Source organism: Maylandia zebra, unplaced genomic scaffold (genome assembly GCF_041146795.1).
Source record: "Maylandia zebra isolate NMK-2024a unplaced genomic scaffold, Mzebra_GT3a scaffold05, whole genome shotgun sequence".
In the NCBI taxonomy this organism is placed as follows: Eukaryota; Metazoa; Chordata; class Actinopteri; order Cichliformes; family Cichlidae; genus Maylandia; species Maylandia zebra.
This window is the reverse complement of record NW_027490035.1, coordinates 209,288-223,725: the sequence shown is the minus strand read 5'-3', so window position 1 is coordinate 223,725 and position 14,438 is coordinate 209,288. Positions and strand designations below refer to the sequence as shown.

At 40.6% G+C, this 14,438-nt stretch overlaps 2 protein-coding genes across 3 annotated transcripts in view; one reads left to right on the top strand and one right to left on the bottom strand.

Moving 5' to 3' along the window:
- The window catches only part of LOC143415819 (uncharacterized), a 272,397-nt gene that overhangs the window by 97,349 nt on the left and 160,610 nt on the right, over nt 1–14,438 (top strand). The gene's annotated exons all lie outside the window — the stretch shown is intronic.
- On the bottom strand, nt 4,404–6,511 carry LOC101487757 (eotaxin-like). Its single transcript, XM_004575836.5, has 4 exons — nt 6,199–6,511; nt 4,992–5,124; nt 4,860–4,921; nt 4,404–4,767 (listed from the first exon to the last, which is right to left on the bottom strand). The coding sequence occupies exons 1-4, from the start codon at nt 6,266–6,268 to the stop codon at nt 4,742–4,744; spliced, it is 291 nt and encodes a 96-aa protein (XP_004575893.1). The 5' UTR covers nt 6,269–6,511; the 3' UTR covers nt 4,404–4,741.

Sequence of the window (14,438 nt, the reverse complement as noted above, 5' to 3'; positions counted from 1 at the left end):
CCCCTCCTGGCATTCTCCTGGCTACTGGGAGTTTCGGCATCCAGGCAATAGTTTTCGACTCACCAACGGTATCTCCCGGGCCATCAGCGTGACAGCGCCATGCCGTCTTTGCAGTTTTAAAGCTCAGGGAAACGCTCTATAGCGGTCATGACCGCTGGCAAAAAGGAAAAGCTACTCTTTATAAAAAGGCAACCCTCATCACATTTTCTGACCCATCATAACAGCCCATTTCACACACGTCTTTAAATCATCCTCTGCCGAGCAGCCTCCGAACCATGAAGAAACTTTCCTGAACTTTACACTGGTGTATAGTGTTACACAGCATGATGTTTCACTGTGAGTCTGAAGTTTTGATCATAGTAAACCTGCATAACTCCTGTTGTTTTTTTAAATATAGAAAATAGAAGCATAGGTGGTAACTTGTAATTGGCTAAAAATCTCTTAGCCTACTGGTGAGAGGGGTGTTGCTACCTGTTACCGTAATTGTCGGGCTATAAGCCGCTACTTTTTGCACAAGCTTTGAACCCTGCGGCTTTTAGTCAGGTGTGGCTTTTCTATGGATTGTCCATGATTTTTGTCATATCGTAAGACGATTTGTTTTGTTTGTTCCGCTGTTGTACGGCACTACGTTGCCTGGCGGAAGGGCATGTGATCAGACACACAGTATCGGGGTTCAAGAGTGGTATGTTGGTCACATGTCCATCCGCCAGGCAACATAGTGCCGTACAAGAAGCGCGAAAAACAAACTTCAAAGTAGCGCTACGCGTTCAGCGGGAGGCGTGGATGATGTGCGGCGATAAACTTGCGAAAAGCAAGTTATGCTCAACTCCACCGGTGGAATCTGACAGCGTGGAAAAGTGTGAAAACATCCATGATCACCAACGGATTTCGAAGGGCTGGACTGCTGCATGATGGAGAGGAGGACACCGCCACGGCCCTTCAGAGGGTGTTCGACTCTGACACTGACAACGAAGGAAAGAAGCTGAGAGTGGATGACTAAGCCACCCTGAGCCTGTTCGTTTCCGACACTGGAGAAGAGGACTTTGGTGGTTTTAGTGCGCAGGAAGATGATGGTGAATGACTGACTTTTCTTCTTGTTAAAGCCGTGTCACTGCACCTGAGCCTAAAAGGTAGTCCGAATCTATTTTTCTGGTGTGCTGTAGGTTATTGTTATGTACTACATTTGTTACTCATTTATGAAGCGCAGTACATGTTTCATACTTGTAATTACCGCTACTTTTACATATACCTAAAAAGTTGTGCAAATATGTACCCATAACTTGTTTTTCAAAATATTAATAAAAGGGGTGTGTCTCCAAACAGCCATCTCTTTCCTGACATTTCGCTTTGTGCATATTCTCTTACATATGATAAGTCAACATTGAAACACCTGCGGCTTTTAGTCAGGTGCGGCTAATGTATGTACAAAACAGGATTTTCCCCTGATTTTAGCTTGTGCGGCTAATATTCAGGTGCGCTTTGTAGTCCGGGAAATACGGTAGTTCTTTCAGGCAATGTTGAAATTTCCACATTCTGACGCTTCAAATGCCTCAGGAGCTGTCCGCTCAGTGCAGCAACTGTTAATATAGAGTGTTATTAAATTTATTGCTAATGCAATCATATCGCACATTGACTTCTGAGGAAATTTTAGATTGCACTCGTCATCAAAAAGGTTGCCTACCCCTGCTGTAGAGGAAGGTGAGTAACAATTAACCAACTTGAAAGAAGTGTTGTTAAAGTGAAATCATTTATTACACAAACAAATAAAGGTTCACCAGCAGTCCAGGGCTGGTGGATGTCGTCAAATCAAAGAAAAGAAAGTGAACTCCAGTTCTTCTATTAGAACATGTGTGACATTTTGTGTGTGTCTGGTGAGCATTCAAAATATTGGAAAATATTTGCTCAATAATACTAAGATTTATTCTTATATTGTTTTTTACAGGTAAAAATTGTTTTGCAGAAATGCATAAAAAAACAGAAATAAAGTGACATAAGAGCAAGAAAAAAAGAAAATAAAGCCAGAACTCCAATGATGGATTAAAAATATTTGGTACAATGAAAAACTGATGTCAACACAGAGATTAAATACAGGGCTTCTCCACAGATTAGACTACACAATAATCTGCAAATGTAAAGAACATTTCTTAGAAAGTTATGCTAAGAAATGCTTTGGTTTAACTAAGCCTTTAAAAGTGATTGAAACATTGGAAATTTTGAGCTAGACCGTCACTGAGTAGCTTCTCTGACTTTTCGCTAAACAGGAAGTGACCTCTGCCCTTACCTTAAACTTATTAAATTAATTGATTATTTCCCTAAATGTCAAATCAACAGTATGCTAATCCTTTATAAAAACAGGAATATCAAATGCGTTATTTACACTTATGAAGTCTCTTAATGGCATTAGCTTTACAAGAGCTCTGCCTATTGGTGAAACAGAGACACTAGCGTTTCCACAGCTGTGTGTGTGTATACATACATACATATATATATGTATATATATATATATGTCTTGTGCTGCGACCACAAGACACTGATTTAGTAAAAGGACTAGATGTTTAATCCCTGATAATGCATTGCTTTGAATTGAGAGAATCTTGAAGGATTGCTGTTATGAGGAAAGGCAGCCCAGAAACTCCATCAGCAGCTTTTGGTTTTTTACCCAAGCTAATCTGCCGTTGTTTCTTCCTTGGTAAGGCTGAGACACCCTCATCCAAGGAGACCCTGCCAGGGTTGATCAGGCCCCGGAGTGTTTCACTGGTTTATGTTAAATTGTTATTTCTCTTCTTCTTTCTTCTGTTTAGTTTTCTACAGTTTACTTTCTTCTGTCCACTCACTGCACTTACTTAGTACTTAGTTCCTCCTACGCCGGGCGGCGCATTGGGCAGCTAGTGATCTCCATCGATGTCGGTCAGCAGCAACTGCTTCAGCTTCGTCCCAGGTAATATCGACAGTTCTCAGATCGTCCATGAATGTTCGACGCCATGTGGTCTTTGGTCGGCCTTGCTTTCGCTTGCCAGTGCGTGGACGCCATGTCATGGCAATCTTAGCTGGGCGATGAGGGGGTAGGCGTAAAATATGGCCCGCAAAGCGGAAGCGCCTTTCTGCAACAACATCGGCTAATGGGAGGGTGCCTGCTCTTCGCAGGACCTCCTCATTTGTTATTCGGTCCCGGTAGGAAATTCTCAGGATTCGCCGCAGGCCACGTTGTTGAAGAACGTTCAGGTGTAGAATAATTGCACTTGTTGAGCGCCAGGTTTCACTAGCGTAAAGTGCAGTAGGGAAGACAATAGAGTTCAGTAGTCTGATCTTGACCCTAACATTCAGGGAGGTCGAGTTCCAAATAGGTTGGAGACGTCGCAGGACACCAACTGCCTTCCCTACTCTGGTGTCGACATCCCGATCAGAGACCCCGTCATTCGAGATGATGCTGCCAAGATATGTAAAATTCTCCACCTCTTCAGCTCTTCTTCTTTTCTTCTTCTTCCACTCACTGTTTAACATTTATGGAGCCTCACTTCTTCAAAGGGATAGAAAAGTTGATAGAGAGAAGTAAGACAAATTGGACAAGATAGCAGAGAGGAGAGCCGGAAGGGGGGCACCTGATCTGGCTTCCCACTCCTCCCCACCGGATCGGGCTGTTCGCTCTACCTCCCCACTGCCTCCCAGAAAAGGAGAGAAGAGCAGAATATTTACTTTTCTCGCGCGGTTAGCTGACTGCCTTAGCTGCTCAAGTGATGTCAGCCCTTTTTAACCATAGCCAGTGACTGGTCCTCTCAGCAGTGTTAGCTAGTTCTCTTATAGCCTGCCTGTTTTTCGCAGGTAAAATTTGTTTTGCATAAATGCATAAAAAGCAGAAATAAATGCCTGTCGTCTGATCCAAATCTCTCTAAGGAGTTTTGCTGTTGTGCTGGCAGCAAAGCCCCTGCACTCATCTTCCACCGGGCGTACATTGATCTTCTGATCTGTCCTCTGCTCAGCTGCCAAGTTTAGCTTTAACACCCCACTCACACAATGTACATTCTAAGATTTCGAACTGCAAATTTCCAGATTGTTTTATTTGATTTCATTTATATAATGTATATAACTCACTCACTTACTGCACATAATGTCCTTTTTCTATATATTCACTCACTGTATATAATGTTCTCTCTGTTTTTGTGCACAGTCCTGGAGCATATCAGGTCACATTTCAATGTGTGTTGTACTTGTATAACTACGCATGTGACAAATAAACAATGTTGAATCTTGAATATATATATATATTTCGTTTTGCTACTCGGGCCCAATAATGTTCTTTGTGGGCTGCATGAACTTTTTAAAAGTCTACTCAGTGAGCATCATCTACTAAAACACTAGTGGAATGCAATAGGCAATGTGTGTGACTATTTGTGAGAGTCTGGTGGGCACTGAAACAACAGAAGAAAAAAAATTGCTCAATAATACCAAAGTTTATTTTTGTATTACCACATTGCACTTCACATAAACACATGATGCACAGAAAGAGATTCACAAATAAGACAAAAAAAAGGACAAATAAAACCTGAACGCCAATGATCAATTAAAAAACAATGAAGTCAACAGCATGAATAAAATACAGGTTTATGCCACAGGTTAGAGTAAAAATTAATCGACAAATGCAAAAAAGAAAGTTTTAAGACAGTCAGGCTGAGAAAGCGCTCTGGTTTGAATAATCCTTTAAAGGTGATGGAAATACTGGAAATACTGATGCAGCAGACAGACTTCACACCTTCTTCATTTTGGCAGTGACTACAGAGGAAAAACAGACAAGCAGCAGCTTCAGTTTTTTTCTGTAAATACTTTGCATTTATTTCTGTGTGTTTCTTTTTAGCACGACTTACGATCTTTGACCCACTGAGCGTCTGGATCAGCACAAAGTTGTTTCCTATCTTTTGTGTTAAAACTGGAAATAAAAGACAGAAAATTATAGAGATTGTATATGTTTGTATGTAGGACAACGTGTGCTGACTTACATTATAGCCTTCACACAGCTTCCGCTTGCAGCCTGCTCACGATATGTTTCCCCCACCACCTCAGCAGTCTTATTGCCTTTGGTGATGTCAACGCAGCACGGTGGTTTCAGTCCAGGATGACGATGACGAGTACCTGGGAGATAAAAGGTTAAAAAGAGATTTTTCTTACTAGGGAGAAGTATAATTAGAAGGAAAATAAAAGTTAGATCTAGTTTTAAAATATGAAGCTCCTTACATCACTAAACAGAAGATGACTTTTAAAATGTGACCTGAAATTATGTTACAGTGCACAGGCATTTTTTGTGCAAATCAATCATCAAGTTTAACAAATCAATGTTCTCAACACAATTTGGGGCCCTCGATTACTTTTTGGGCAATTCTGGCATTATGTTAATTAAGTGAAAGGTGAAAAATATTTTCTCGTAGCTGCAAGATATTATCTTATACTCTCTCTGTGTCTCTCTCATTTTCTGCTTTCATGCCTTATGCAATGAGTCACAATGTATGCACCCCTCCAAAAACCCACTGAAATGATGACTTTGCTAAAAACTAAAATGAAGCAGTGAGATGTAGTTACAGAGTGAATTTGTTTGAAGGAAACCACTGCACCAACTGTGCTACACTAATAAGTTGGCAGTTATGATAGTTTAAGTGTCAACATATGCCTGGCATGCAACGCAGCGTGAGACATAACCCCATAAGTGACAGAAAACAAAAGTAGAAAACATAAATAGTACAAACATTGTTAATGGTAAGCAGTATAGCGGGAATGGATATGGTGTGGCTGTCAGTCAGTCCAGCAATCGAACACAAAAGTCAGGTGAATGTCGTGCTTATAAAATAAAAATCTCCAAGACTTCTTCTAAATGTCGATGTAAAGGACGCCTTTAAAATGCTATCACGGACTAATGAAACTTAGCCCAGAAAACAGCTTCCAGGGTGTCTGGAGCTTTGTGGGTAGAAGTCAAGTAAATGCTGGAAAACACATGTGCAATTATAGACTGAGCAGATACCAGAATATGACTGATGTAAAGGTTTGTGGTCTTTACACAGTGGTCCTGCCCAATAAAACACCAAAATGTCAGAAGTGAACCTTATTCGCAAACAGGCAGCAGCCATTGTTGGAAATATTCATTGCTGTGATCAAATGATCTATTTTATCTCTTTTTTTCCTCATTTTTCTTTATAAAAGTAAGAGCACAGTTACCTTCAGAGGAGTGGCAGCACACACACACCGAGAGCAGGAGGAGAGTGATGGAGAGGATCTTCACAGTCATTTTCACCGGCAGTCTGGCTCACTGATCAAGTTGAAACTATACGCTGACCAATGCTTGGTTATTTATTGGTAAGTGCAGGAACACATGCAGGCACAACTGATGAGGTGTGATTATAGGTCTGTGTATTTGTGTGCAGGGTGTGGCATATCACAAACAGCCTCACATACACGAAGTTCACAGATACTCAGATATGGTGTAGAGCCTGATGATTGATATCAACAGTCATGAGTAATGAATCTAAATCACCCACTGACTTTTGTTTGTCAGTGACTCATGATGCCCCTTAACAGTCTTGATACACATGGATGCTTATTTTTTCTTATAAATTCCCACGACTTAAACTTTTTCTTGTAATTTCACATAAATTGTTTAAGGTTTCTTGTTTGCATCAAGCTGTTTTACTACTGGAAACACAAAAGAACTCACTCTTAATGTTTATTTTATTTATGTTAACTTTTGGCAGATGATCAGATAAGTTTCACACTCTGCTCTGCAGGAAATGTGTGGCAGAAATGTGATCATGTCGACTGTCTTTATCTTCCAACACACACACACAGATCAACAGTTTCTAACACAGACTAAATACATCACATGGAAAATGGTTTGTGTATGCATTGCTAATTTCCCCCCTCATAGCCGCATTAGCTATCCCATTTCTTTTATTCAGACTTAAATATACATAAAGCATAAACTTTCTGACAGATGGCCTCATATTTGACTCTAAAATACTGTTCCTGTGGTTGCTGTGCTCTATTTGTGCTCACCTGCAGTGTTTAGTTTCAATAGATGTGATGCTGTGCATTATAGCTAAAAACTGTCTTCTCTGGTCTCATTGGTTCAAAGTTCCAGAAGTGTTTATTGCAGAAAGTCAAGGCACCTTTGGTGAAGGTGGATCTTGGCCAGGTCTCCCTTGAAAAAGAAGATTTTAATCTCTTCCTGGTTAAATAAAGGTTAAAATAAAAATAAAAAAAGTCCCCTCACCAAACACATTACTCTATTCCATTTTTCAGTAATGTAACATGTTTTTGTACTACATTCAGTAATAGTAAAATACAGACTAAGTGCCCATGTATAGATCATTTCCCCCTCATAGCTGTATTAGTTGTCCCATTAGGATGCTGTTATTTATTGGCTGCTTTGACTGACAGATATCCTCTCAGCAGATGTCTGATAGGCCTCATCTGCACTAACTGAACTTGTCCTCTCACCATGGTTGTTCTGTTGGTGCCTTTTTAGAGCATTTTGAATGTAAATCCCTGACAAGAACAGCAAACCCTCATCCCCGAACGATTATCGGCCAGTTGCACTGACCTCGGTAGTAATGAATGTATTTGAGAGGCTGCTGAAGAAAATCATCTCCTCCTCCATCCCAGACACCACAGATCCGCTCCAGTTCGCCTACCGATCCAACAGATCCACTGAGGACGCCATCGCCCACGTCCTGCACACCACCCTCAGCCACGTGGACAAGAAACGGGGTAACTATGTGAGAATGCTGTTTGTTGATTACAGTTCAGCGTTTAACACAATAGTGCCCTGCAGACTGTTCACAAAGCTGAGGGATCTGGGACTTAACAGCCGTCTGTGTGCATTGGTGTTGGACTTCCCCACTGGCAGAACTCAGGTGGTGAGGGTGGGTAGATGCGTCTCTAACAGCACCTCAGGGATGTGTCCTCTCGCCACTGCTCTACTCCCTCTACACTTCAGACTGTGTGGCCACCCTTGGTTCCAAGACCATTGTGAAGTTTGCTGACGACACAGTGGTGTTGTGCGTCATCTCCAACAACGATGAGGCGGCCTACATGGATGAAGTGAAGAATCTGGCATCATGGTGCCAGGACAACCATCTCCAGCTGAATGTTGGCAAGACCAAGGAGCTGGTGGTGGACTTCAGAAGGAGTCAGCACAGAGACTACAAGCCCATTATCATCAATGGAGCTCCAGTGGAGAGGGTGTAGTCCTTCAAGTATCTCAGTGTCCACATCTCCTCAGCGCCTGTAACACCTACAACAACTGAGGAAGATCAGAGTCTCTCCAAAGATCCTCAGGATTTTCTATACAGGCGCTGTGGAGAGCATCCTCACACAGAACATCACATCGTGGTTTGGGAACAGCTGTGTGAAGGACCAAAAAGCTCTTCAGAGAGTGATCCGTACAGCAGAACACTGCTGCAGGATTGCTCTCCCCCCGCTTCAGGACACCTACACCAGGAGATGCCGGACTAGAGCAGCGCAGATACTGAATGACCCGTCCCATCCTGGCAACAAACTGTTCCAACTTCTGCAATCTGGTAGAAGGTTCTGCATCATCCAGGCAAGGACAGAGAGACTCAAGAGGAGCTTCTATCCCCAAGCCATCTGGGACCTACCCCCCACCTGCATTACTAAACAGTGATTTTGTTTGTGAGAGTGTCTCATGACAATGACATAAGTGTGTGTGACATCAGTGGCAGCAACAGACGTGTGCAGATCAACAATGAATAATATGGAGTGCGGAAGAGGGTACGACTATGCAGCATTTAAAGTGCAGAAGTACTGACATTACTTTGAGCTTGATTCCATAAAAAGTGACAAAAACAATAGCGTCCCCTGTACACTCTTTCTACAGCAAAAAATTAAACTTCAAATCTGAGCAAGCACCTAGCACGCTTCCACAGGAATGTGAAATTCACAGAGAAACCCCCCGATCCTCCCACTGACATGACCACTGCAGCACCAGGCAAACCTCTGCTGGCTCCACTCCTGCTAAACAGGTGACAATAGATTTAAGAACAAAAGGATTTATTGCTGCTTAATCTTAGATTTTATTTATTTTCTGCTGCGTTTTACTTGCATCTATATGAAAAACTCTGTGTAAACACAAAAAATTATTTTATATATGTTGGAATATGCAGAAAATAGGTTTAAATGTTAAACAAATTTCTTCAAGTCAGAGACTGCTGCACATAATTTAATTTTTGCTTGATGCAATTTGCATAAAGTTAAAACTAATAAAATCAATTTTAAAAAGAGACTTTTTCATTTGATTCAATTTTACATGATCCATTATGCATAAAAAATAGAAATGGGCTGAAAGGTCTGTTGCTGTATGTATTTATTACATATTCAGGTTGTGTGTCATGTTTTTACAAAGTCAAAGTTATAAAGTAACACTTTACTTTCTTGGAGAAGTAATCAGTAATTAGTAACGAATTACTTTTTTCAAGTTAAAAAAAACCACTAAACCAAACCACACAGTATTTGTTGTAATTCAATTAATTGAAAAGTTTCTGTTTTTCAGTGTGGATTTGTTTTGCCTGGTACTAGTGAGCCTGTGGGCCACTAAAGTGCGTTTTAGTTCTTGCTTGTGTTTTCCCTCTCTTTAGATTTGTGTTGTGTTTTCTTTTTCTTTTGATATTGATCTAGCGATGTTGCTCTCTCTTTGTGTTAAGAATAAAGTTTACAATTTAACAATTTCTGCTTTATTCATTCTTCCTCCTCACACACTCCCCTACATTTCCATCTCATGGATGTAACAGGAATCATATAAGCAGAAAAAAAGGAATAAAAGATAATTCCTAGCTTAAAATAACATAAGAACTCAATGGGTCCATCTAAATTTCAGCGTTAAGCATCACTTTCAAATAAAGTCATACATGACTTAAATCCGACATCAAGAATTTCCTCTTCAGTAAGAAGAGGGTGATGTAACCTTAAAAATTTAAAGTGCAAATATTAAAAAATTCATAAGTATAAGTGACTATGAGCAGATCCTGATGTGGCAGAAGAGCTGCAATGTTTCAGCCTTTGTGGGAAACTCCCTGGTCATGTTGCCAATGACTTGAGAGGAAAGAGACACGAAGAGGAGTTTCAGTTCATCTCCACAAATATTTTTTTTATATGTGTGTGTATCTGTGTTTGAATAACTTACGGTCCTTGACCCACTGAGTGTCTGGATCAGCACAAAGTTGTTCATATTCTGTATTCAAACTGGAAATAAGAGACAGAAAATTATAGAGAGAACTGAAAAGGTCTGATTAGAAGGAAAATCAAAGTTAACTCCAAGTTTAAAATGTGATGAAACTCCTTACATCACAAAACAAAACAAATGCTACTTGAAACTATGTGACAGTGAGCGAGCCTTTTTCGTGCTTCACTCTGTAAAATTTTACAGTTTGACAGATAATGAAAAAATGACTTTCAGTGATCAAAGTGCATGAAGCAATCAACAAGTAACAGTATGTTTGTTGTACTGTCTTCTACCCCTCAGCCCAATAGGTATTATTGTATCTTTAATTCACAAGTCAAAACATCTTTAGGTCACTTCTGCTGTGATTTGATGTTATATAAATAAAACTAGATTATATTGAAAGTTAACAATGTTTAATCATACAAGGCAGTGCTCTAGAGTGCGACCAGTTTGGTCCCAAATGCGACCTTATTTCTCAATAGTGCGACTAAAAAAAATCCTAGGTTGCACCGGTGAGACCAGCCATTCGAGTAAAAAAAAAAGTCGATAACAATAACACATTATGCCCATATTGTGATCTAAACCAATCAGAGATAGTCAAGGGCGGGACCTCTATGATGCCCATGCCCAAGGTAACATGTTCAGATATTGAGATATTTTAAGTTTAAATTTCAGCTGAGGCACTTTAAGCACAAGAACGTTTTCATATTTTTCGTCGTGCGTCCACACTGAAACAGATGAAAACGCTTACGTTCCAGTCCTGCGCATGCGCAAAAGCGAGTGAGAATTAAAAAATTTGAAGAAAAGCTAGCTGGAGCATGTACAAACTGATATTCATCCTTTTTAGGGCTGTCAAAATTGAGAGCAATCAAAACGACCGCTGTATAATGCACTTTGCTATCTTTGTTTATTTGGTCACATGACTGCATCACATGACTAAAATATGTATTTGTTTTAGAAAGTCTGCGTTTTTGTGTGTCCACACTGCGACTGCACAGCTGCAGTTTGAAATGTATGCGTTTTCAAAAACGCTGCGTTTTCAAACGAACACCCATTAGTGTGGACCTAGCCTTAAATATAGTGTATAAAACAGTTTGTGTATTGTCACAAATGATGGATTTAAATCACACGTCGATTATTGTTTTTCCATTTTAACTAACTGTGACTGTTTATCTCTTGCAGTTGTGCATTAGGCCTCAAGTGCAAAACAATAGTGACTCACGATGTCTCTTAACGATCCTGATGCACATCTATTCACATTTGCATCATTTTTTGATGTTTGGCTGCTTATTTTTCATCCATAAATCCCCACATCTTAAACTTTCGCTTGTAATTTAAGCCATTAAACTCCCACTGAAAACTAAAGCAGTGAGACGCTCCCACTTTTATTTCATTTAGGTGCATTTTTGGCAGATGGTAACTTTCACACTCTGCTCTGGAGGAACTGTTTTATACAAATGTAATTGTGTTGACTGTTTAATCTTCCAATACACACATGCAAAGATCAACATTTCTAATGCAGACTAAAAGTGGTTTGGGTATGCACTTCTAATTTCTCAGTTGAGGTGTTTGTGCTCATATGCTGTAATTGGTTTTCACCAAATGTGGTGTTGTGTATTATCACCAAACATCCCTACTTTGGTATACAGCTTTTTGAGGAATACAGACATTGTGATTATTTTTATTTTTTATCACACAAAGCATATGCGTATGATGGAAAAAAGAGAAAAACTCAATGAAATTGCCAACATAACTTGGGCTCTTTGCAAGCATCTGCACAGACAGCATGCTAACACAAAGCTAGCTAAGAAGTTGTGAGCATGCTAGCTGCTGATCTTCAACAGGTAAGAAAGGCAGTGATGAACAGTCAGTCGTGCAGCCTTAGGTTCTGCCTGTTCATACTCCTAGAAGTAACTTAACTTTATTTTGTGTTGTCAGCTTTGTGTTCATAAGTTAAAATAAACAAACAATAATATGTGAGTCCTCATCAGGGTAGGGATTGGTGCTGGTGTGTGGAACTGTAGGCTAAGTTAGGTTTATATTGTTAACTGGTTATTAAGTGAAACTTTGTGTTATTACCTCATCTATTACTACTTCATACAAATATTTGTGGCTTTTTATTCACTGGAATAATGAGAGGTTGTTTAAAGTCACATTTCCTGGGGTGCAGTTCCCCTGGTAGTGGTGTTGCTGTCTTTCCCATTTTCTCATTTTTCTTGCAGCAAGAGGAATGTTTAGTGCACATACCTGCCTTAAAAAGTCAATGAAAGTCTCTCAACATAATCAGACTAAATTTTTGTGAAACTTGCTTTTCTTCTTTCTTCGTATTTTACTTGTTCCCACAAAATTTTATTCAGTTTTTGCTAAGGTTGCATTCTTTATCTGATGAGTGACGAGTTTATGTTACTTCCTGTTTAAATTACACTTCAAGAAATAGTCAAACCAAAGATAAGACAGCCACAAAAAATTATTTCCTGTTTATTTAGTAGGAAATGGGTTTGAGAGACATGTTCTTAATTTGATGGTGTGAGTGTCTAACTCCCCAGTACGACTGCTAAATGACAGAATAATTGTAAATATTTCTATAAGTATATTTATGATTGTCATATTAATAAAAACATTTACTTGATTACTCCCAAGAGAAAGTAATCTGATAGACTACTTGTTACATTACTTTTACTCTGTAAAATGTCCTGAAATGCACATCATATAATTAGCATTTAACTATATAAACCTAAAGCTGGTCCCACATACCAACACAAATTTTATTAAAGACACACATATGATGTTTCTCTTAGCATTTAGGTATGAACACAAAGGAAATGGACTACTCACTGGTTCTCTACAAGAACTGGTTCTCGATTCCCATCCCTGTACCTCGGATACTGTACCTGTCTCCGCCCAACTGCACATTTCTTTGTGTTGACCATGAGCCCCCCCTGCCTCAGGGACTCCAGCACTGTAGTCTGTTGCACATGCACTGTGGATGATGGGAAAATCCAGATATGTTGTGGTATATGCAGCATGCGAATGCACAACCCTATCCATGAGGTGCAAGAAAGTAGCTGGGGCCGCCAGTCCAAGTCACTCCATCTCAGGACCTGTCTGGAGCACACTTAACCCAAATAAATGTGCATAATACTGGATTATTGAGCTCAACTGAAAGCACCAAGGAAATCAGATTCTGGGAATGCATAAGGAGATTTTGTGTGAGTCTGGTGTATATTCAAGCAACAGCTAGAACAAGTAGTCCCTCCCTTCCTTCCCTCCCCATCCCCAACTGCCTCCCTTTACCCGTTCTACCACAACGACGCACTCGTGTAGGGCCGTGGGATGCAGGTGTGTCACCAGGGTGCAGGAGAGGCATCACCCCTCTGTCCCCTTCTGGCCTCAATTTTATTCCACAACCTAAACATCCACATTACTCACACTTTCATAACACATACATATAGGCAGTGTTGGGACTAACGCGTTATTAAGTAATGGGTTACAGTAACTACGTTATTATTGTGGTAACGAGCACGGTAACTTGTTATGCCAAAATGAGGAACGCTGTCATGGTCCCCGTGCCTGCCTGGCTGGCCCTGTGTGGCTGCATGTGTGTTGCTTTTGTCTCTCTCCTCTCTCTCTCTACTTGCTGTCTGGGCGGAGCTCATTATGGGCTCCCGCCCCTGGCCTTCACCACCTGCAAGCAATCACCTGTGGCTCCTCACCTTGTTTGCTCTCGCTACTTAAGGCAGTGACTGAGAACACCTCGCCGCTGGACTATTGAGTAACGCTCGTCAGTGCTACTTTAGCCTAAGCCAGTTTTGAGCTCTCTTCGTGAAAGTTTTCCGTGTTAATTCCTGATCTCTGTATACAGATTCTTCGTGCTCGGTTTGGAAGTTTGGACACCGAAGCCTGTTCGTGAGAGTGGTGTGTGTGAGGAAAGGACCTTTCCAAGTGCATTGTTCTGTTCGTGTGGAGCGGAGCAAGAGAGGACACTTCCAGATTCTTCCTTGTACCCTTGGGAACCTTGGCCCCCTTCACCTGTATATAGAGCACCGGGAGTGTGTAAATAAAATTCAGTTTTCTGTGTTTTCAGTCTGCGCCGAGTCCTCCCTGTTCCCTCGTGACAAACGCGTTAATCGTTACTGGTATTTAGATAGGCTCTTTATTCGTTACTTCGTGTGGTGGCTATCATGGAGCTTCCACAGATTCAGTAACATTAGCAAGTGGTGGA

Coding starts and splice junctions, on each gene's coding strand:
- LOC101487757 (XM_004575836.5), bottom strand. CDS start 6,268: ATGACTGTGAAGATCCTCTCCATCACTCTCCTCCTGCTCTCGGTGTGT. Junction 5,125..6,198: donor GTGCTGCCACTCCTCTGAAG/GTAACTGTGCTC, acceptor TTTATCTCCCAG/GTACTCGTCATCGTCATCCT. Junction 4,768..4,859: donor CGCTCAGTGGGTCAAAGATC/GTAAGTCGTGCT, acceptor TTTCCTCTGTAG/TCACTGCCAAAATGAAGAAG.